The sequence below is a fragment of the Erigeron canadensis genome, chromosome 9, assembly GCF_010389155.1.
Source record: "Erigeron canadensis isolate Cc75 chromosome 9, C_canadensis_v1, whole genome shotgun sequence".
In the NCBI taxonomy this organism is placed as follows: domain Eukaryota; kingdom Viridiplantae; phylum Streptophyta; class Magnoliopsida; order Asterales; family Asteraceae; genus Erigeron; species Erigeron canadensis.
The window spans coordinates 32,230,075-32,253,566 of NC_057769.1; the positions used below are offsets into that span (position 1 = coordinate 32,230,075).

Here is a 23,492-nt window from a genome sequence, read left to right on the forward strand (position 1 = left end):
ATGGCTGTTTTGGTTTATGTAGATGATATAATTGTAACTGGAAATAACAATAAGGAGATTGAAAGCTTCAAAACTTTTCTTAGAACAAAATTTCAAATTAAGGATTTAGGAAAACTAAAATATTTTCTTGGAATAGAAGCAATTGAAAATGAGAATGGTATATGTTTAAATCAAAGGAAATATTGCTTGGATTTACTTTCAGATTATGGTTTGCTTGCAAGCAAACCTATGAATACTCCTTTGGATCCTAATGTAAGTATTACCAATCTTGAAACTCCTAATGATCCATTGATAAAGAACATATCTGAGTATCAAAGATTGATTGGTAAGCTTATTTACTTAACCCATACTAGACCTGATATTTCTTATACTGTACACTGTCTTAGTCAGTTCATGCATAAACCTTTAACCTCTCACTTAAAACATGCTTTAAGGGTATTAAGATATCTTAAAGGTAATCCTGGTAAAGGGGTTTTATTTCCATAAATGAAAAGGTTTCTTTAGAAGCTTATGTAGATGCTGATTGGGCTAAGTGTATGGTAAACAGAAAGTCTGTTACTGGTTATTGTGTTTTTTTAAGTGGTTCACTTGTGTCCTGGAAAAGTAAAAAACAGAACACAGTGTCAAAGTCTTCTACTGAATCTGAATATAGAGCAATGGCTGCTGTTACTTGTGAGGTTATTTGGGTCTTAAAAATTTTGAAGGAATTGCATATTGATAATGTTCTTCCTGTAAAAGTGTTCTGTGACAATAAGTCTGCTATTAAAATTGCTGGAAATCCTGTTTTTCATGAAAGGACTAAACATTTGGAAATTGATCTTCATTTTGTTAGAGAAAAACAATTGGCAGGTGTTATAGAAACTCAAAAAGTTGAAGCAAAGAATCAAGTGGCTGATATTTTTACCAAAGGGCTTGATAAGTATTCACACGGTTTTCTTTGTTCAAAATTAGGTCTTGTAGATCTGTTTGAGAATAAGATTAAGGGGGGATGTTAAAATATAATCTTATTCTCAATCTTATGTTTCTAGATTTCTTAGTATATGATTAGTATTGTGTAGGTGTAGTTTCTTGTAAAAAAAATCCTAAAGAAATAAAGGACTAAAGTTATTTCAAGAGTGGCTGCAAAGGACTAAAACTGTCACACTGGAATACTTAAAGAAGGACTAAGTTTAGAGTCGGTTTACGAGAGAAGGGCTAAAGCTGTCAAATGAAGAAAGAAGATTTAGTATATATAGAAGCCTTTTTCCTAATAATTGATCAGATCGATCATTACAGCTTTTATATCATATATTTCTCTTCCATATTTTTTCTTACAAAATATCTGTAATAATAATTAGTTAAGAGTAATTTGTTATTGTAATAGTACATTCAACACATAAGTTGAGTGAATCACAATTGATTAGCGTTGGTGGTTATTTTTCAGGTTTGAATCTAATTGAGATTAGATTTGTTTTGTTGATTTGAGAATCAATAGATTTGATATTGTTTTAGTTCACTTTATATCTTTTTAACAAGAGACAATCCTTTTGAAAAACTAATTTATTTTCAAATCTTTTTCCCAACCCCTCCAAAATTTTACTTGTAAGACTTAACTTTGAGAACTCAGCTTAGATATTAAGAAACGAATATATGTATATTTTTAGAAAGAAACATTAATATTAAGGAATTTGCTAGTTATGGATAAAACGCAACAATTATTTGTATATTACCATAAAATTCAGCCTTTAATGCTGTATTTAAAGTGTATAAATTATTATTAATACAACTCTTAGGACTATATTTAACATTTCTCTATATTATATTCGAGAGTTTTACTATTAATTAATTTATATTTATATACGATATTTTACAAATAACAAAAGCCTAATATATTATTCAATTAACCGGGTTTAGATACTTCTTAGTTATGTCCTGCCATCAAACCAACGACCCCGACGTAGTCAACTTTAACCAGCCCACCTTCCTTGCAAATAACCAAAACAAATAAATTAAATAACATAAAAAATAAAAGTCTAATTACCTCCGCGTTCTTTAATCCTCTAAAAATCAATTCCAAAATTCATTCAAAATCCATTCCTTCCAACAACAAAAAAAACTCATCACTTTTTATTTAACAACCTTTTCTTCTTCTTCTTTCTTTACAACCAAACTAATCTTTCAATCATGAATGATCTATTATCAAGATCCTTTTCCGGCAGCCGCAACAACAACAACGATATCGAGATGGGGAACACGTCGGGGGACACGACCGGAACAAACCTCGACAAGTTTCTCCAAGAAGTGGACGTAATTAAACAAGAACTAAAACATATCGAATCGTTGCATGAACAACTTCAAACGTCGAATGAACAAAGCAAAACTTTGCATAGTGCGAATGCTATCAAAAAATTAAAGAATAAGATGGATAATGATGTTGCCTTGTCTCTTAAAAAAGCTAAGCTTATTAAGAGCCAGTTGGAGTTACTAGACCGGTCTAATGTTTCCAATAGGAGTCTCCCGGGCTGTGGGCCCGGGAGCTCTACTGACCGGACTAGAACTTCTGTTGTTAATGGCTTACGTAAGCAGTTGCAAACTTCCATGAAGTCGTTTAATGAATTACGACAGAAGATGGCTGCTGAGCATCGTGAAACCGTTCAAAGAAGGTACTAATTAATTAAGTTATATGATAAATTGATCACTTTTTTAATGAAATAAGTTGTTTAAAATATTATGTATGATTTTAATTTGATTATTTTCCAGTGAAATAGTTTTTTATATAGATTATCTATTATGTTATATGATTATTTGCAACTAAACGTTTATTTGAAAAAGTATATATGAGTATATATTATGTTATATGATATGATTATATTTTATATGATATGATATAATTATATGCTAGTAACAAAAAAGAAAAAGAAAAAGAGAGGGAAGATTATCTGTGAGGGAAAGAAGTTGTTATCAATATTATGCTAAAAAAGAAAAGAAAATAACATTAAGATATTTGACTATTTTTTGCAAGTGAAATAAGCAGTTTTGAATATAATGCTTGAATCAATTGATGCTAGTTTTCTGATTGTTTGGGCTGATTTTAATATTGTGATCTTATAATTTTTATGCATAGTCTAATGAATGAGATGTGATAATCATTAGGTACTATACTGTTACTGGTGAAAATCCGGATGAAGCTACCGTGGATAATCTGATCTCCACCGGACAAAGTGAGACCTTTTTACAAAAGGCGATTCAAGAGCAAGGGAGAGGGCAGGTGATGGACACAATTCTTGAGATTCAAGAACGACACGATGCTGTTACAGTGATTGAGAGGAACTTGAAAGAGCTGCATCAGGTTTTCATGGATATGGCGGTTCTGGTGGAGCATCAGGGTGAGCAGCTTGATGATATCGAGAGCCATGTGAACAGGGCTAACTCGTATGTTGTCCGTGGGACTGCACAGTTGAATGAAGCTAGGAAGAAACAGAAGAATACACGAAAATGGACTTGTTTTGGGATCCTTCTGTTACTCATTATCATCGCCATCATTGTCTTATCTATTAGACCTTGGAAGTAGATGATTTCGTGCATTATGATTTCGATACTTTTTACCTTTGGTATGTTACTCATTTTGGGATATTCTTGTTCATAGAAAATTTTTATTTGTTTGCTGAGATTGCTGTCTTCTAGTTTGGTATTGTTATTGAAGGCAGTGGAGCTCTTACATTTTTTGGTTATTTGTTCAAGATTGAGATTCTTGATTTCAGCCTGTATCTATATTTACTTTATTCTGTTACAATAATACAATTACAATCATCTGAATATATCCATAGTGTCAATGTGTCATGTTAATATTCTAAACTCTTGAGTTTCCACTGACAAGAATCCGGTTTATAAGTTAGACTTATCTGGATTTGCTCTTAACCAAAAACCAGTTTGTTTTTTTTTCTACCCGGGTTGGGCCCACAAGAGCTAAAGCTCTAGCATAAAGGTTGGAAGTCAAGATTGGTGCCATTTAGACCAAATGCATAGTTAGGTAAAGAAGAATATCAAGTCAAGTTGAACTCTTCTAGAAGGGATGACTATACAAAGGTCTTTCTTTTACAATGCAAGAAAATCTGGTTAATGAATGTTAGATCTTTTCTTAAGTTTGCAAAAAAGTCCATTCTTTGTATGAATGGTTGCACCTGTGACTAGTTCCACAGACTCTGGAGATCCTTTCAGCTCCACATCGAACTTGTGTAGTAACATGGCTAATGCTATAGTCGATTCCATTAGTGCAAACTGGTCTCCTACGCATCTTCTTGGCCCTCCACCGAATGGTAAAAATGCAAAGTCTGATATAATCTGTTATCAGAAGACATGAACCGTATGTTAAATTTCAGATACACCAAATGGTTGTCTATACAACCCCCATTATGTATTTCAATGATTCATCCAGGACGAGTCTTTAGTAGAGGTGACAATTATGATTTTCGACCCATCTACTTGTAAACGGGTCGATTTGGGTGAGATTTATCACAACTGGTCAAACAAGAAAATTTTAGCTAAAACATGAGCAGGATGAAAGTTGCCCAGAGTCTATTTTCAAAGTTTAATACTCGTATAATTTTGGGATAACATTGTTTATGACTCTATGTTAATTGTTTATAATATCTTTGTTTACATGGACAAAGAAATTGTTAGTGAATCAACCAGACCAGACCTGGCGTATTTCGATCCGTACTGAGAAGAACACCTGACAACCCAAATTTGTTTTGGCCCACTATGCAGCCCACCTGCCCCACCCATCTTACCACCTAGTCTTTAGCATTATTGTCAATTTTGACTACTATATAGTAAGAATAGTATAAACCTCATTTGGATATAGAGCTCCAGGACTTCGAGATGGATCAAAACCAGCCCAGCCTTCAATGCCGTTGTTATTCCTTTGAACCAGAAACCTTTCTGGTTCAAATTCGTTGGGCTTCTCCCAGAAGTAAGGAGATCTATGGAGATTATATATCTGTTTGAGAAAAATTAAGACCTAGTGAGTCACTAATGCAACAATATCAAACTAAAATTATCTGCACCCAATGTGGTTTCTGAAAGATTCGAAACACAGTTGAGTACTTACTGATATAAAGATATCCGTTCCGGCAGGGATTTGATATCCTTCTTTATCACCCTGGTAACCTCCTGTTAAATTGAATGAGGTTCATGGCATTAGCATCTATGTAGAATAGGAAATTCAGTAGTGATTATATATTCAACTGACAACTATATATTACCGGGTAACTGATCTGGTTTTAGAGAACGCCTAATGAGCAAAGGAGGCTGAGGATACAAACGTAGACTCTCTGAAATGATGAGTCTAACATATCTAAAAGGTCGAACATGAGAAATCAGTAAAGCAATCTACCAATATATGCTGGAGAGGTGATCAAAACTTAACCCAGCTGATTTTGACAAACATGGAAAACCACTAACAAGTCTTTGTAGTTTGTTTATGAAAATTTTCGAAATTTGTAGACAAAATGTGTTTCGTTTCAACCCGAGCCAATCCCCCATTTTGCCACCGTTGATATCAAACAACTGACTTTAGATCTATCCTGACATACTCTAGCTTTTTAAGCGACTCCAAAGTTATCCCCCCCTGTGAGACGACTGCATCGATTTCAGTTTGTGCTTTCTTCAATTTGTCCGGATGCTGCATAATGGTGTCTCATCAGACATTAGTTTTGGCCACAAACATATCTCTAGACATTAAGACAGTATATATCTAAATCAACTCAAACATACTTAAATTCTGCATATTTAAATTAATCAACCCATATAAATCTGCATGTGATGATGTTACATACTTGAGCCAGAAGGAAGACCGCCCAAGTAAGAACGGCAGCTGTTGTTTCATGCCCAGCAATAAGCATAGTCATCAGGTCATCTCTTAGCTGTTTTATGAAATTGTAAAAACATAATTTAGATAATCAATGCTACAAGCAGCTTACATTTAGAAATTCAAAATTTGGAAAGTTAGATTCTAAAAGAGAGTAAAGGGATGAACTTACTTGACGGTCATCAACATCAACTCCCCTCATGTCAACTAAGAAACGAAGCAGACTCGCATCCTGGAATAACTTACAACCATAAAGTAGGCAAACAAATAAATTTGCATCATCGGGTATATTATTAGTATATTACATACCTTGAGATTTGCGTAGTCCCTTTCTTGCAGTTTCTCAACATCCGTTTCCTACCAAAAACATTTTTAATTTTAGTAACAATCCAGTATAGAGTAGGTGCTTGTCTCTTGTGTGTTCCTTTGATTTTCTTATAATTATTCACCTGTCTCGTCTCTTTTGCATTTTTTATGAGGCCATCAAGACAATCGTTGATGACCTTGAGGTCCTTGGCAAACTTTCTTTGTCTAGGAACTAGCCATCTAGCTGGGGGGAATTTCCAGTAAGGAATGTAGAAAGTAGAACGATGCTCGGCCTCAAAAAGCGTACCATAGACTGCCTAGAAGGAGCAGGATATAAACGAGCTTTTATTATCTCTTTCAATGGTATAATCAAACAGTCTGAAAAAGATAAAGGAGGCAATTTCAAGACATTTACTAAAGAGTTAAGAACGGGTGATTGGAGTTGTGTTTAACGGGTCAAACAGATGAAAAGAATAGATAGCTAGCAGTGAAATGAGTCCAGTTGAAAAAAGTCGTCGAAAGTATATTGTTATTTAAGATTTTCGATTATTGTTCATTACATGGGATGGGAAGATCCCACTTCTTGTGGGATGCTTTGCCAATTGTTTGTAGTGATTATATTAGAGTATATTTTGATTTTTTGAATAAAAACTTTTGAAGAAGAATAAGGTTTTCTCATCATATTTGGCATACTAGTTTTTTTATGGTAGTTGAAGCTTTGGACAAAAAGGTTTCAGCTAAAACCAAACTGACCCAACCCGTTAAACCTGTACAGAAATTGCCCATTTCAGCCCAGAGCAGTGTAGCATATGGTGGGTAATGTATCATTGGACTAGACCTTAATGACAGGAGATTCTTTTGTGACCGAACCAAAGTCATAATTGAAAACGCCAAGACCAATTATGTCAAGTGCCAAATTTGAAAATTCTGATTCAAGATCCAACTCAATTTCCTGAACCCCTTGTGATATTTTGGACTCTAGAAGCTTTTCGAGTTTTACTATTGATCTTTCAGAACAACTGGCAAACATTTTCACCATAGCTTCCAAATATAAGGTATGGAAGCCCGGAGCTATAACTGTGAGAAGTGCAAAATCAACAAATATAACCATATAGAAACATCAGAAACACATAAAACATACAACATGCTATCAATTTGTGGAACTTTTAAACAAATATGATTTAATATATCAGACTGTTAAGCATATTGATCGAATCGAACCTTTGACTGTGAATCAAATGAAACATATTACCTCTTCTCCTTTGCTTCCAGGTGTCTAAATCGGCAGGAATTAGTCCCTTTCCCATAATTGGTTCTAGAATATCAGCGAGAACTCCCTATATAATGCATATATAGAAATATGAAGTGTCTGAAGATAGTTCTGCCAACAACCTGACCTACTAGAACTAAACTATAACCCAACTCGGTCCAATTCAAGGTATGATTGAAGACATCATAGAGAAATTATTCATGGCAGGAATTTATAAAAGAATTCAAGAACTTAAAATCATACCTTATCATATGAAAACGCATTTTCACGAAGAATATATCTGGCGACAAGAGGATCTGATACAACTACAAATGCTTTTGGACCAAAGGCAAGTTTATACACCGAGCCATGCTGTTCAAAACCATCATTGACATATCAAAATCAATAACAACCAGCAAATGTATATTTATGTGCTACACTTAACCAGAACTATATTAGATTAAACTCCAACCACTGTCCATAACTCAAGCTACAAAAGTACAAATTACCTAATACAGCAATGCTATAGACATAGTCGTTTGCACACTTATTCAATGTAGCTCATAGCAACACTTATCGCATTCATCTTACAAACATAAGCGCAAAACGTGAGCTTCAAGAAATATATCATTATTATACGTCAGGCCTAAAACTCGAACCTACAACCGCTTGATAAATGGGTAACATCTAATACTGCTAGGCCAAAGTCCCCCTGGTTACATAATAACAGCTGAAAGTTTGTTAACCTTTTCCGGATAAACAAAGTTGGTTACCCATATCAAATTCAAACTAAAGTTCGTTGCTTTTTAAAGCAATTTGCCCTATACATAACATATAAATACAACACATACGAAGTTATGAACATTTATGTCTCATACAACTACAACTATCAGAAAGACTTCCAACCAAATTACACAAAATTACATGAAAACAAACTATAAACTAAAGATAAAACGAAACAAATTACTACCTCAATGAACCAATCATATAAAGAGAAGAAAAGTGGCTTTCCAAACAAATCAGAAACAGCACCTTCAGCAACAGGCATATTACCTATACTCCCACCACTCAAAAAATTAGTCAACAAATTGCTTGCATTATCCAAAACATTCCTACTTTTATTCTTCTTTTCATCTGTACTTGTTGATTGACACCTGCACTCATCACACAACACAAACCAACAAAAAAAAAAAAAATCATAATTCAACAAAAACCCAAATCAAAATTCAACAAATTTCACAAACTTATTTACCTGATTCTACATGTTTTCGGGTTCGAAGCTATTCGATAATTGGGTTTGGAACAAGATGAAGATGAGAATTCATTTGCAGAAAACTGAGGCAGTAAAAAACAGTTACTGGTGACAGTTGACATTGCTATATGAGCTGAAATTCACAAAAAGGTTTGAACTTGACAGAAAGATTTTAATGGGTATTGTTAAATTTTTAACTTTATGATGATATTTTAGTGGGGGAAAATTTTGGTGGCCACTGACATGGCTTTGTTGCTACAGTATAATATTAGCAGAAACTTTGAATCTAACACTGCATTGAGTTTTATTTGTAAGGGATAAGAAAAAAATGAGTACAAAATTAGTATCGGTCACACCCCACCTTAGGCGGAATTGTAGGATATGAAGAAAAGATATAGCAATAGCACATGAACTTTATAATAGAGTCATACTAAATGAATTTTCAAATAAATGTAAATTCCACAAACGGAAAGTCTAGGCAACACGCCTCAAATATCAAAAGAAGTAGCAAATTTCAAATAGAGTTCACTGTTTCAAATGCAATCTAGGAGTCCATGAAGGATCTCTTTATTGGTCTTCCTAAAGCCCATATGCTCAGTCTCCTTAAGTATTGTTATTACCTGAAAATAAATGCTCGAAAATGTCAACATAATGTTGGTGAGTTCGTAGGTTTAAAGGAATACAAATGAGTTTGTTGTGCATGATATATAAAGTTTGGACAATAGTGTAAATATAAACATGTAGTAGCATGTATGCATACCAAATACCGATCAATGCCATCATAGTTTTCCAACAACACAAACTCATCAATGCTTGCCAACAACACAATCACATCACTACTTGCCAACATCTCAATCACACACTGTAATACCAACAACTACCAACTGGAGTATATAGTTGGTCGATAGATTTCAAATAGTCTTCAATAGATATCAACAGACATCTATTGCATCATAGAATCAACACAAACAAGCTAGCATACACATTTCATAATTACACGTATTTATCCAAGAAAACAAACAAGTTTTGGCACAACTAGTAAAGAAATGAAAAGTGTTTTAAGCATCATTTTTCCCCAAACAAATAAAATAAAAAGGGGCCACGAAACTCACCTCAACAAACAAGTAGTTATGCGAGGTCCAAAATGATCACTAGAATTTACACAACACATATATAAGAACAAGTTACAATTATGGACATGGTCAATAACCGTCCATTGTAACCCGTATCTGATGATGTACATATATGGCTACTTTCAAAAGTATTCACAACTGATTTGTCATATATTATTAAGTTACAAGTTACATAACTTAATATAGAGTATTTGTTTTAATGAGTTATGATTGAATTCTATAAGCTCATATTCGTTGAAATTTTTGGTAACTTTATCTATTTTTTATTAGGATGAAACGACCAATTCAAGTTTTCAAATCTTAACTACTGTAACTTTAGAGTGTTATAAACTTACATGAATTTTTACTTAATTTATTTCGCACGTTAACTATTTTTAAAAATTCCGTAATCACAGACTAGTCAGAAAACTCACTGTTTGCGCGCAGAAAAGTTTTATAAAAGTTCAGGGCCTTCGAAGCTTCAAAAAAATTCAAAATTTTTACTGTACACTCTTAACATCTTAAAAATTTTTCTGGAAAAAAATTAATCTTCCAGTTCATAAAATCGATCAAGATATGACTATTTGAAGTCGACCTAAATCTGTTCGGAAAACTCAGCTTTGCGCAGTTTTGTTATAAAATTCGTTTGACAACCTTAAACTTCATATTTTGACACGAAACCACTTCCACCAGAAAGTAGACTTCCTGAAATTAATTTTAGACACCAAAAATGTGACTTAACCATCTTCCATGACCAAGATACGACCTTTCAAAGTTAACAAACCGAATCTGTCCAGATTCTGAAATAACCCAAACTTACTGTTTTAAAGACTACTACAACTAATATTTATATATAAACTTTCAAATCTTTCCAACACCTAATTAAATATGTTATTATGATTTTCATGCCTTCATAATTGGATTTCTTTTATTACATTAATTATTATGCTACATTAAATACTTAAACTTTTAACATTAATATGATTTATACTTCAAGTTTTTGATTTAACTCTAAAAAAAAACCCTTTCATTCATTATTATAAAATTTGTCATAATATACATATTCATCAACATAGGTTACTTATAAATAAAGATTAATAAATAAAAAAAATGTGCATATATATATATATATATAAAAAGATAAGATAAGAAATTTTACCCCAAAATTGATGATCACTCCCTAGATACCTTTACAACATAAACTAAAATATTATTCTATAAGGATTTTAACCATAAATTTTATATGATAATAACCTTTGAATTTTTTTATTTTTTTTGAGAGTTATATTAACTTACCAAATAAAAATCCAAGGATCCTTTAGATGAATTCTTGGCAATTGAAGAATTACAAATTTGTTTTGTGTTGCTGGTTTGAGTTCGACGGCAGTAGCAAAGAAAGAGGGTTTTGCTTTAGATTTTTGTTTTGTTTTGATAGTTAATTTATAAATACATGTATATCTTCTTATTCCTATAGAGTTAAGTGTTTGAGTTAGTATGTATTTAGGATAGCTAATTACTAATATTAGCCAAAATTTTATTTGGAATAGAAATCCCTCATGATCGTAAATTATAACCAGGAGGTTAAAAATTTGTATTTTGATATTTGATATAACTAACTTAATTGCATTTGAGCTTTTAATTGTTTTATTTACTTATTTATTTAACCTATAAGTAAAAACTATTATTATTATTATTAATGTTACTTATAATTCTTATCATTTACTTTGATGATTATAGACTTTGACCCACTTAGTAGTGTATAGAGATTTATCAAAGTCTGTAAATAAATATGACTAACAACTACGCGTCTAGAAATTACGGGGATAGTTATAATCATCTACGTTTAAGAAGATCAAATATCAAATTTCTAAACTATTGAAATCCAAGTAATAGAAATCCCATATTGGAAATGATCACCACATTTCTATGCTTGTTATACTATATAGGCATATTGACTAGTCAAGAAATTTGGAATGTAAGTTAAAGACTATAATAAATTACCAGTTTTGTTGACGGATGTCATAGTATCTTATTGTTTCATTCTTATTAGAGTTTTTTTAATCAAAGAAAATAAAGAAAATAATATATAGTTTATAAGTTAAGCCCAAAAGTTTTCTTATTAAATTGGTCAGATTTGAAAGAAAAAAAAAAAAAAACTTTTGTGTATAGTTACTACTTACTACTCTAACCTTCAACAAAACTCTATAATAAATGGTATTTTTGTAAAAATATATATTCTTTTCTTTCCTTCCTATAAACTAAAAAATGCATTATTCATTTTTTTTTTTTGTTACTCTTTCACTATCTAATAAGGGTATTTATCGGTTCGGTTATTCGGTCTATTTGGTTCGGGTTTTTCTGTTTTTTTATTTTTATTCTTTAAAACCAAAACCGAATCAAAACCTAATTCATAACTAAAAAACCAAACCGAAAACCGAAAAAACCAAATATGAAAAACATAATCTTTTTGTCCAAGTTGTGTTCAATCAAAATAGGTTTATAATTTCAATTTTCATCAAAGTAGTAATATAGACTTCAAACACAATATAGATAAATAAGTAAACATAACTGAAACTGCTAAACTGTTGTTTGTCATCATTATTAAAAAAAATTCCATCGAGTTTTTCATTGTTTGTCAATTGAATTTTTCTAATTTTAAAAAAAAGTTAACATAATAGACAAATAGACATAAAAAGTAAAAAGTACATTAATAATTATCCATACAAAAAAATATATGCATTAAATATTTTTATAATACATAATAGTAATATAAGTTATTCTGTCTTTTCGGTTTAACCAAATTCATTATCATATAACCATAACCAAACCAAAAACCACATATTTAATTTGGTTTTGGTTACAAACCAAACCCAAAACCAAATTAAAAAACGGTTTTGTTTTTTTTCGGTTTTTAAACGGTTCGGTTTACAGTTTAACAGGGTAAAAACCAAACCGCGAGCACCCCTACTATCTAATCATCTTTTTTTTTATTATTTGTTTAAATGAAATGGAAAGGGAATTTTTAAGTAAAATGTTAGGCAAATAATTTTTTTAATATCATCTTTTTAAGATTAACATGTTAAAATTATTAAGTTATCAATTATAAGAATGCATCATTAGTCATTACTCTTAACTGAAACATATTGTTTATTGTTGTGTCTAACACTCCCACATAGGATTTTGACTAGCACGGTACCCGCGCAATGCGGCGGTGGTGATAAAGACGACGTTTTTATGGTGGCGGCGAGTCGGCGAGGGTGGTGGAGGCGTCGAATGATATAGATTGATGTAAATGTAATTAATGTAAAGTTGATAGTGGAGATATTTTAGAAGATATATAAGAGTTTAGGGTGAAAAATTAGTTTATTAAGGACAATTAGGTAATTTCTTATAAGTATTAAATAAGAAAGGTTCATTAAGGGTATATTGGTCATTCTCAAGCTCTCCTTTTTATAACCTTTCAACAATAAGGTATAATTTTTATAATGTAATATAGATAAGGTTTGCATACCAATATATTTTCCTTTTAAACATATATGATAATATTTAAATGAAAATGTTAAATTAGCCTTAAAACTGTCATTAACAACTTGAAAAAAGAATTTATTGAATATAAACTTTACAAAATTAATATACTTGGCCAAAATAATTTAAAATTTTAAGTTGACTGGAAAAAAAATGATTATTGGATAACACAAAATTATTAATCAAACAATACATGGTGCATGTTTACCTTATTCTTGTGCTCGACCTCATAATCAATTTCATTTTGATATAATATAACACGTATATTTCTTCAAAGCGTGATACATATATATAAGTTTAATTGGTAAGACCAGATATTAAACTGTTAATTTCATGGTGGCATATTTAGAATATAAAGGGATTAGGTATTGTAAACAAATATAAAAGTAAAACAAATAAGACAAGATCTTGACCCTTAGATCATGGTTAAATTGATGCATGAAGATTCACGAAGCAATTGATGCACAATGATTTTCATGATGCACAGTGATTTTCAGTGAAGAATAACCTATTGTTTTATTTATTTTACTTTAATACTTGTTTTATTTTACCTAAAACCTTATAATATATTATCGAGTAGTGATGATGTAAATATTTAGAGGTTGAGTATTGTAAAACAAATATTAAAGTAAAACAAATCGGACAAGAACTTAACCATTAGATCATGGTTAAATTGATGCACGGATATTCATGAAACAATTGATGCACGGTGATTTTCAGTGAATGGAAACCTATTGTTTTATTTTTTTACTTTAATACTTGATTTATTTTACCTAAAACCTAAATATGAAAATGTTGAAACATTTAAAATCTATAATCCCTTATAAAGAGAATAGGATTAAGACATTAAGCATAATTCCCCCCCCCCCCCCCCCAAAATACCCCTACTTAAACATAAAACCCTTTATATACCCTTATTTTTCTCATTCTCTCTAATCATAACACCTTCTCATCGACCTTCTATCACCCTGCGCCGACGCCATCCTTCTCCACCACCTCCCCCGATCTCTACCGCCGCCTCCCTTTTATATTGTTCTCACCTTCTAGCCGTCGTAACGCGTGGACACCATAGTCGTTTGAACAATGCATTTTCAAATGTAAAAGTTCTTAGAATTTTAGAAAATTACGACACCAACCATTCTAAATATAGATATAACGTATAGTAAATGTTACCATATTGTAATGAGGTGTGACTATTAGATTAATAAAAGTATATATAATAGAATATAGAGATATATTACACTTACAAATAGATCTATTAACAAAAATATAGAAACGTAACACTTACAAACAAACATTATAGATAAAGTTTACGAAGTCATTTGGCCACTAAAAATATTTTTTAATCCCATTTTTTTTTCTCCATGTATTATTAAACCACGTTAGTTTTTTACCTTTGTTTATAAATATTTGTATGTAAATACAACATTGTTCAAAATATTAATGAAATGAATGTCTATAAAGTCAAATTTTTACATATGTAACAAATATATGTTGTTGAGATGTAAATTATATCATATATATAATGCAAATGAAGTCAGCTTAACTAACAGATACATGCATCTCTGGTTGTTTTCATAGATCACGGATTTGACTTTCTAAATTGACAAGTCTGTAAGTTTTTTCATGAATACTCGTCACAACTCCTGAATTTTTAGCTAGCAAGTGTGTTGGGTTGTTCCATGGTATGGTCCGGTGTTCCATGAAAGCCAATACTCGATTAACTGTTTGAAAAAAAAATCTTATATAACATATACTTTCTCCGTTCCAATTTTAATGTCCAAATTTGACTTGTTGAGTCAATCTTTTATAACTTTGACCATAAATATTTTTATTTGTATAATATTATACCCAATGAAAGTTATATTAATGAAAAATACATCTAAAATTTAATCTATCCATATATTTTACATCAATTATTGTATAACATACATGAAATAATTTACGGTTAAAGATTCGAAAGAAAGATTTCAAAAGTTAAAATAGGACATTTAAATTAAGATGGGGAGAGTATTATTTATGGCTTAGGTGTCTATATATTAACTTGATCAAGATGACATTACATGCATTCATCTTAACAACTCACAAGTCAATCATGAAACAGAGCTCCATCTCTTCCATTTTTATTTTTGTCATTGTGAGCCTTGCTTTAGGTAAATTTCTTGTCATGTGTTAATTTTTCCAATGTTTCTAATATATTATTAAATTAAAATGTAACTTAAAATCAACCCTATTTGTCTAAGGATAATCAATATTTCAAAAATAAACCTGCATGTTTTAACTTTAATTATGTGATTTTATAAAATTTGGAACATAATGAAAAAATTACACTTTAGGAATATATAGTTTATGTGTAAAATTCAAAAGTGTTTGGTATAAATCTTTAATTATCGATGTGTTTTATTATGAAAATTAATTAAAATAGTATATGTGATTATATATATTTTATGGAGAAATAAGAATGATTGTTCTTATATATCTTTGAAATAACTATTTATCTTCAAGTATATATGATAGAGTAAGATATATTTCTTAAATAAGTTATATTTAAAGATATATATATTCTTATGTAATTGCAGGGTGTAAGATGTCAAAAACAGAAGCCACATGCAACGTGTTTGCTCGCCTCAAGATTATAGGTTGCACCCACGATTGGTGCCTAAAAACATGTGAAAATTATGGTTTAGGTCAATCCCCATATATATATGGACATTGCAAGAATGTGTTCCTTTGTATATGCTCATTTTGTCCTCCGTAGTTGTAACTAGTTTAAAATGCAATGTTAAAGATCGAATAATCCCTTATAATGCAAATTAATAAGTTGGGCCACGAGTTGTGCGTAGTCAATTATCACGATTAAATTTATTCTATTGATATAATTTCGTTAAGGTAATTTACTAAGATTGAATTCACCACTATTTATATGAAAACTAGCACGATAACCATGTTCAAATATTTGTCATATGAAATGTATATATATATATATATATATATATAGAAAGAGAGAGAGAAAGAGAAAGAGATTGGTTATTGTAAAACAAGTATTAAAGTAAAACAAATAAGATAAAATTTTGACCTTTAAATCATGATAAAACTGATACACGAAGATTCACGAATCACAAGGATATATATTGATGCACGATAATTTTCATGATGCACGATGATTAATTTTCAATGAAGAACAACCTATTGTTCTATTTATTTTACTTTAATATTTGTTTTATTTTACCTAAAACCTATATAAATATTTGTTACACCCCCATAAAGAAATTTTTCTCAACTTGATGATCTGGCTGTCAAGATATATATATGGGAAACAACATTAGTACTACATTACCATCATCATTTGATTATAAGCAGATGCTCATCCGATCCGGACCTTCATCAAATATATATTGAACTTCATTCTGACATGTACTTATCGATCGAGTCTGATACTGACAAATTAAGAATCTGATCCTCTTCTCACAGCATCTCACAGCTTCAAGTCCTATATTATCACTATATATATACTCACAACAAATTAACAGCACGCAATTATTCAACAGTTTTTTGTTTACAAATTAGTGCTACAATTAATTTCAAGAGATCGATATATGGCTATGGCCAAGGCATTGGTGATCAGTGACGACAAATGATCAGTGGTCATATTCAGCAAAATTAAGCAAGCTCCTCATCAAGGCTAGCTAACGCTATATGGGTTTAAATGTTTAATTAGTGGAGCATATATATTCTAGAATCTAAGTTGCTAACGATTTTTTTTTATAGATGATCGAGTCTTTATTAACATTAGTAACTAAAAAAAAAAAATACATATAGCAATTTGATGCATGCATTCTATTAGAGCATATATATGAATGAAGGTTTCAGCCTCTTCTTCTTCTATGCTATTCTAAGTTCAGTACGTTTTATATAACGTATGTGCTAACTTCATTGCCATGTTTGTGTAATTTCACTAGCTTGTTAAAAGAAATGGGAGATAGATACTAAGCGTGCAAAAGTTATGTTTAAGCGTATTTCTACACTTAAGTACGAGAGGTACGTAGGTTAATCCTGGATCTATAAGGTGCAATGGGGGAAATGATTAATTTTTGCAAAAGTTTACGATTTGCTGATGACTTGCATCAGCTACCGAGTCTTCTTCAGCGACTCCAAGTCCCAACAAAAACATTTACATTTAAAATTAAAAAAATTCAATTAGACGAAACGGAGTGGGGCGAACCCATCCCATTTCGCCTATTATATCGCCATCCACACCACCCTCATGTGGCGATGCAGCCAAAAATTTGAAAATGACGACTTATATATATTGCCCAACTAATACAACCAACTCTCTCTCTTTCTCTCACTTGATCACCCTCAACCAATCACCTAATGCCATTTGTCAGAAATCCCTTTACCCAACTAGATAGCCCCACTCCCCAATTTTTCTACCAAACATTTATTGCTTACATGGCGCCACATGGCGAAAGTCCCTTCCTTAGGAGGTTGCCTCACTTCGTTTAGCCTTAGGGCCTACTGATGTTTGAGGAGGACGATTGATACGTCATTAATCTTTTATTATACTAAAGTACAGTTGCTCTAATAACTTATCGACCAATTACAGCTTTCGATTTCTTAATGTTGACTTTTGTTTTCAATTTTCACTTTAATTTACACTTTTTTGTTTTCCATCATAAATTTACACTTTTTACCCAATAATTTTAATATAATTAATAAATAATAATAGCTTATATATATCCAATAGAATAATAACTAATATTTATCCAATAAAATAATAACTAATATATATCTAATAATATGTTCTATCATATATATAAAATTAATTATATAAAAATAAAATAAATTTATTATAAATATTAAGATTTTAGTAGTAATTGTACTATTTTAATTTTAATATATATTAAAAGACAGTAACTAATGACTTATTAACCAATCATATCGTTCGATTTTATCAAATTGACTCTCGCTGATGTCATCATTTAGTTTTTTACATAATTTTATTTAATTAATAAAAAACAAATAACTAAAAGAATTATTTTTACAATGTTATTAAAACTGGTTTCTATCTACAAAGTCTGGTTTTCACACACGAACAATTGTACATTGCGGTATCTTGAGTTAAGTCGAGAAGGGACTTTAAGGTATTAATATGTGACAAAGATAAGAAGACAAAAAACACTATAACAAATTTCGTCTATAAAGAAGTCTTTTAAATGATGAATGAGGGTATATACTTTCTATTTTTCTTTTATTACATTAGTTTTCTTTCTATTAGCTTAACATTCTTGCCATTTGAATTGAACACTCGCTCGGTATCCACTTATATCTTTAACTTTCACTTTATAAGCTTTTATAAGTTACATGTATTAATATCTAATATTAATAATGTTACAAGTCTCATGTCCAGTATAGAAAACAGGTCTATAATCTAGTTACTTTCTACTATAGAAAAATTGTTCCTTTTGGTTTTTTAACAACGTGGGTAAGCGATCGTCACAGATATTTAATATCCATGCAACAATAAGATGGATGATGAGTTGAAATTGTTTTTCTTTCCGTGATGACATAGTTAGATGTCTATAAAGTCAACATATATATTAAATAAATGTTGTTGAGACATAATTTATAGTTTCCTTATATATAATAAATAATAAAATGATTAACTCTTTTAAAAAATCTTTTATAATCCTATTAAAACAATCTAAACATGACATCTAAATTTTATTAACTCTCTTTTTTAATCTTATTTTTTAAGTTATTCACATGCATGACGACCTTCATTAGAAAGATTTTTATGAACATTAGTTAAAAAAAGATATATCATCTTCCGTATAATAAATACGATGAGTAATGTTTATGACTTGGGCGTCTATAAATCAACTTTTTTATAATGAAATGAAATATAATGCATTCATATTAACAACTCACAAAGCAATCATGAAAAAGAACTCTACTTCTTCCGTTTTCATTTTTATAATTGTGATCCTTGCTTTAGGTAGGTAGATTTCTTATCATATAATTACATTTAATAATTTTAGATATAATATTCTTTAATATATATACATATATATTAAAATCAACCTTTTATTCAAGGATTATCAATATTTTTAAAATAAAAACTGTATATGATTATATTTATATTTATTTATAGAAATTAAAATGATTGTTGAAAACTAAGAAATAACTATTTATCTTCAAGTTTGATCAAGTAATACAGTATATTTTAAAATTTTATTTTAATTATATTTTTATGTAATTTGCAGGATGTAGGATATTAAGAGCAGATGACACATGCAGTGAGTACGCTCACTACCACCTTACATTTTGCACCCACCCTTATTGACAAAAAACGTGTGAAGAACATGCGTTCGGATTCAAACCTATTGGACATTGCAAGAATCCGATAACTTGTATATGCATACTTTGTACTCCTTCATATTCCAATTAACTAGTGTACGTTTACATCAACGATAAAGATAAGAACTTTTTAGTATATTATGATTATAAAGTACGAACCCAATACGGACGTCCGCATTGGCCATTGGGGTAATCTAGCTAAGACAAATATCTTACTTCCTCCTAACTAATTAATCTGACATTACCCTTTTTAAATCAATAACATACACTACACAACCACCACGTACCAATCGCCATTATAATCGCAGTCGTATTACGCGGTTATTCATCTAATATTAAAAAAATATAGATTATAATTAAAGAAGATTTTAATGATTTATTAATATTATATTTCATTAGTTATGGTTTAACATAATTGACATATATCATATATTCAATCATAATTTCATTATTTCTATCGTACGTAATCTCACAATTTTCTATATTATCATAAATACGAATAATACTGTAACGATCAATTACATTTTATCAACATACTCCCTCCATCTTACTAGAAGTGTCACATTTTGAATATTCAAAGTTTTTGTTATTTAAATTTGACCATAAATATTTTTTGTGTGTTTTATAGCTATTGATGAAATTTATACCTAATAAAAATAAATCTGAAACATGATCAATTTATATAACTTTCATCAACTATTATATAATACAAACAAAAATAATTAAGGTCAATGTTGATAAATAAAAACTTCAAATATTTAACATAATACACTTCTATTGAGACAAAAGGAGTATGAGTTTAATCTAATTACAAAATATTAACGAATGCAAAAGGAAATTTCCTCTTACAATAAAACATGAGATTAAAAAAGAAAGATTTACATATATATCTCACTTCTGAGACATAATTACATATTTACCTAAAGTATAAGTTTTCAATGCATAAATACAATACTTCTAAAGAATGATTTGGATAAATATGTAATTATGCCTTAAAAGTAAGATATATATGTAATCCATAAAATAAAAATATTAATAAATTACAAATGTCATGTGTTAATATATTAGGAGGATTTTAACATAAGATGTTAGTTGTATTTATCATTTTTTTTAGTAAATTGGATTTATATAAGATCAACTTTTCACATATACAACAAAATATATACGATGTAATTTATTTTATATACATTTTTATTCTTATACTAACTAATTAACTCGGGTTCAACTCGGGTTTATTAATAAAAATTTATAATATTAAGTTACGTCGATGTCTAAGAACTATGAGATAGTTCATCATACTTATAATGTCGGAATAGTATACCTTATATATTTAATATATATAATTAGCTTATTAACCCGCATAATATGCAGATAATTTAAATATCTATTATGATAAAACTATTTAGATAATGAAAATTTAAAAAACCATGTATAAAGTATTAGAGTTTTCAAAATAAAATAAAAACTTTATTTTAAAAAAAAATATAATAAAGAACAAAAATAAAAATGAAATAAACTTAATTAAAGAAGGAAAATGCTTATAATATCGTAAGTAAATTAAACAAAAAAATTAACTTTAAAAAGAATTTGAAGATACCAAGTAAGCTATTCTTATAAAATGATGATGTCATAACAATTGTCTTTTATTTAATATACCCAGATTGATTGATAATATTAAGATGAAAAGATACGGTGACACTATTTTTAGCCGTTTAAGAAAAACAAATTAGATAATTACATTTTAATGTACATTGGACTTAGGCTAAAAAGAAATAAATCATAAATCAATTAGAAAATTATTTAAATTTTAAATAGGATGATGTCATAATTAAAAATAAAAAATAAATAATTGATATAAATACATAAACTATCTTTCTTTTTTATTTATGTAAGAGATAAAACAAACTACTCTTCACTTTTTTAACTTTTGGCTTTTAAAATATATAAACTATCTTTATTTTTTATTCATCAATTTAAATATTTCAACATAATATACTTATAATATCTTTTATGAAATTATTTACAACATAAATCCCTCAATCTTTAAAATAACTATGCAACCATCAATTACATAGATACATTAATAACCACAACATCGCCTACCTATGACCTCCACTGCCACCAACACCATCATCGCTATCACCGCCACTGCATTGTACTGATACATGTCTAGTCATAAATAATATTTTTGATTGGGTGTCTATAAATAAACTTTTCAATATAAAATAAAATCCATTCAAAATTAAGAAACTCATAAATCAATCATGAACAACATTCCCGTCTCCTCCATTCTCATTTTTGTCATTTTGAGCCTTGCATTAGGTATATTTTTTGTTATGTAATTTTCTAAATATTTTAAATATAATACTTTTTTTAAAATAACTAAAATCAACCCTATTTAAATAATACTCCATAATTTTGCTTTTGAAATATATATTTTTTTCTGTTCAAAAAATATTTCAAAAAACAAAACTATTATTAAACTTTTACTATGCGATTTAATAAAAGTTGAAATATATAACGAGAAAATTATACTCTAGTAATATTTATTTAGCGTGTAAATATTCAAAAGTGTCTGGGAGAAATCTTTAATTGTCAAGATGTTTGTTATGAGGATTAATTATTTAAAATAGTGAATATGATTATATGTATTTTTCTAGACTAGATATCATTAATTGTTCTTATATAACTATGATGAAAAAAGATACTCTTAGTAATATTTATTTTAGCATATAAAATTCAAAAGTGTTTGGGAAAAATCTTTAATTGTCAAGATGTGAATGTTTATGACTTATGAGAACTAATTAATCAAAATGGTGTATACTATTTTATGTATTTTTCTAGAGAAATAAAACCATTGTTTTTATATAACTATGAAATAACTGTTTATCTTCAAGTTTGATTAAGTAATATATGCACCTAAGTTGGGTGAAAAACCTTTAATATTTTAATATTTTGAATAAATGTTTGGTCCCCATGATTTTTATGATTTAAAAAAAAGTATGTGAGTGGGTTTTTCACCCAACTTAAGTGTCTAACAGCCTTATATTCCCTTCCCCATATATATATATATATTAAATAAATTATATTAAAACAATATATATTCTTATGTAATTGCAGGGTGTAAGATATCAAAAGGAGAAGATACATGCTTTGTGTTTGCTCGCTACCATCTTACATTTTGCACTCATCCTTATTGCCAAAAAACGTGTGACGAACATGGTGTAGGATTTAAACTTTCTGGACATTGCAAGAATCCAATAATTTGTGTATGCAAGATGTGTAGTCCTCCATAGTTCCAACAACTAGTGTTAAATGCAATGTTAAAGATAGAACTCTTATTTATATATATATATATATATATATATATATATTGATATACACACATTATGCTAATCAACAAAATACATATATCTAATATATATATATATGAGAATATATATATATATATATATATATGAGAATATAAGGTTGTTAGGTAGCTAAGCTTATGTCTAGAATACTCACATATTGTTTTTTTTATCCATAAAAATCAGGAGGCCATGTGATTTAATTAAAATTCAACAAATATTAAAAAATTAGTATGTGAGGGGTTCCACACCTAAGCTTAGGTGTCAGACAGCCTTATATTCACTTTTCCATATATATATATGTATATATGGATTAAAATCTTTTATAATTCAAACCAACTTTACTAGTAAACAGGCCCGGTGATAGACAGGCGCAAGCTGCGCACTAGAGCAGGTACCAATATTTTGGTGGGCACCAAATATGTATTAACATGTTATATATCTATTGGTCCAAAGTTTTTAATTAAAGCCCGTATGTCATGGAGTATGT

At 29.5% G+C, this 23,492-nt stretch overlaps 2 protein-coding genes across 2 annotated transcripts; one reads left to right on the forward strand and one right to left on the reverse strand.

Moving 5' to 3' along the window:
- The first annotated feature begins 2,048 nt into the window (after positions 1-2,048).
- Positions 2,049-3,797, forward strand: LOC122581237 (syntaxin-121-like). The gene is made up of 2 exons (XM_043753414.1): positions 2,049-2,642; positions 3,133-3,797. Exons 1-2 carry the CDS (start codon positions 2,164-2,166, stop codon positions 3,548-3,550), a joined length of 897 nt encoding a protein of 298 aa, XP_043609349.1. The 5' UTR covers positions 2,049-2,163; the 3' UTR covers positions 3,551-3,797.
- Positions 3,798-4,022: 225 nt separating this feature from the next.
- On the reverse strand, positions 4,023-8,915 carry LOC122581236 (cytochrome P450 97B2, chloroplastic). Its single transcript, XM_043753412.1, has 14 exons — positions 8,656-8,915; positions 8,374-8,557; positions 7,668-7,775; positions 7,407-7,491; positions 6,993-7,231; positions 6,298-6,471; positions 6,158-6,205; positions 6,021-6,080; positions 5,817-5,903; positions 5,574-5,662; positions 5,244-5,335; positions 5,090-5,151; positions 4,829-4,978; positions 4,023-4,320 (listed from the first exon to the last, which is right to left on the reverse strand). Exons 1-14 carry the CDS (start codon positions 8,775-8,777, stop codon positions 4,096-4,098), a joined length of 1,725 nt encoding a protein of 574 aa, XP_043609347.1. The 5' UTR covers positions 8,778-8,915; the 3' UTR covers positions 4,023-4,095.
- Positions 8,916-23,492: the final 14,577 nt, after the last annotated feature.

Coding starts and splice junctions, on each gene's coding strand:
- LOC122581237 (XM_043753414.1), top strand. CDS start 2,164: ATGAATGATCTATTATCAAGATCCTTTTCCGGCAGCCGCAACAACAAC. Junction 2,643..3,132: donor CGTGAAACCGTTCAAAGAAG/GTACTAATTAAT, acceptor GATAATCATTAG/GTACTATACTGTTACTGGTG.
- LOC122581236 (XM_043753412.1), bottom strand. CDS start 8,777: ATGTCAACTGTCACCAGTAACTGTTTTTTACTGCCTCAGTTTTCTGCA. Junction 7,232..7,406: donor CTGGAAGCAAAGGAGAAGAG/GTAATATGTTTC, acceptor CACTTCTCACAG/TTATAGCTCCGGGCTTCCAT. Junction 6,472..6,992: donor AAGAATCTCCTGTCATTAAG/GTCTAGTCCAAT, acceptor TGCTCCTTCTAG/GCAGTCTATGGTACGCTTTT.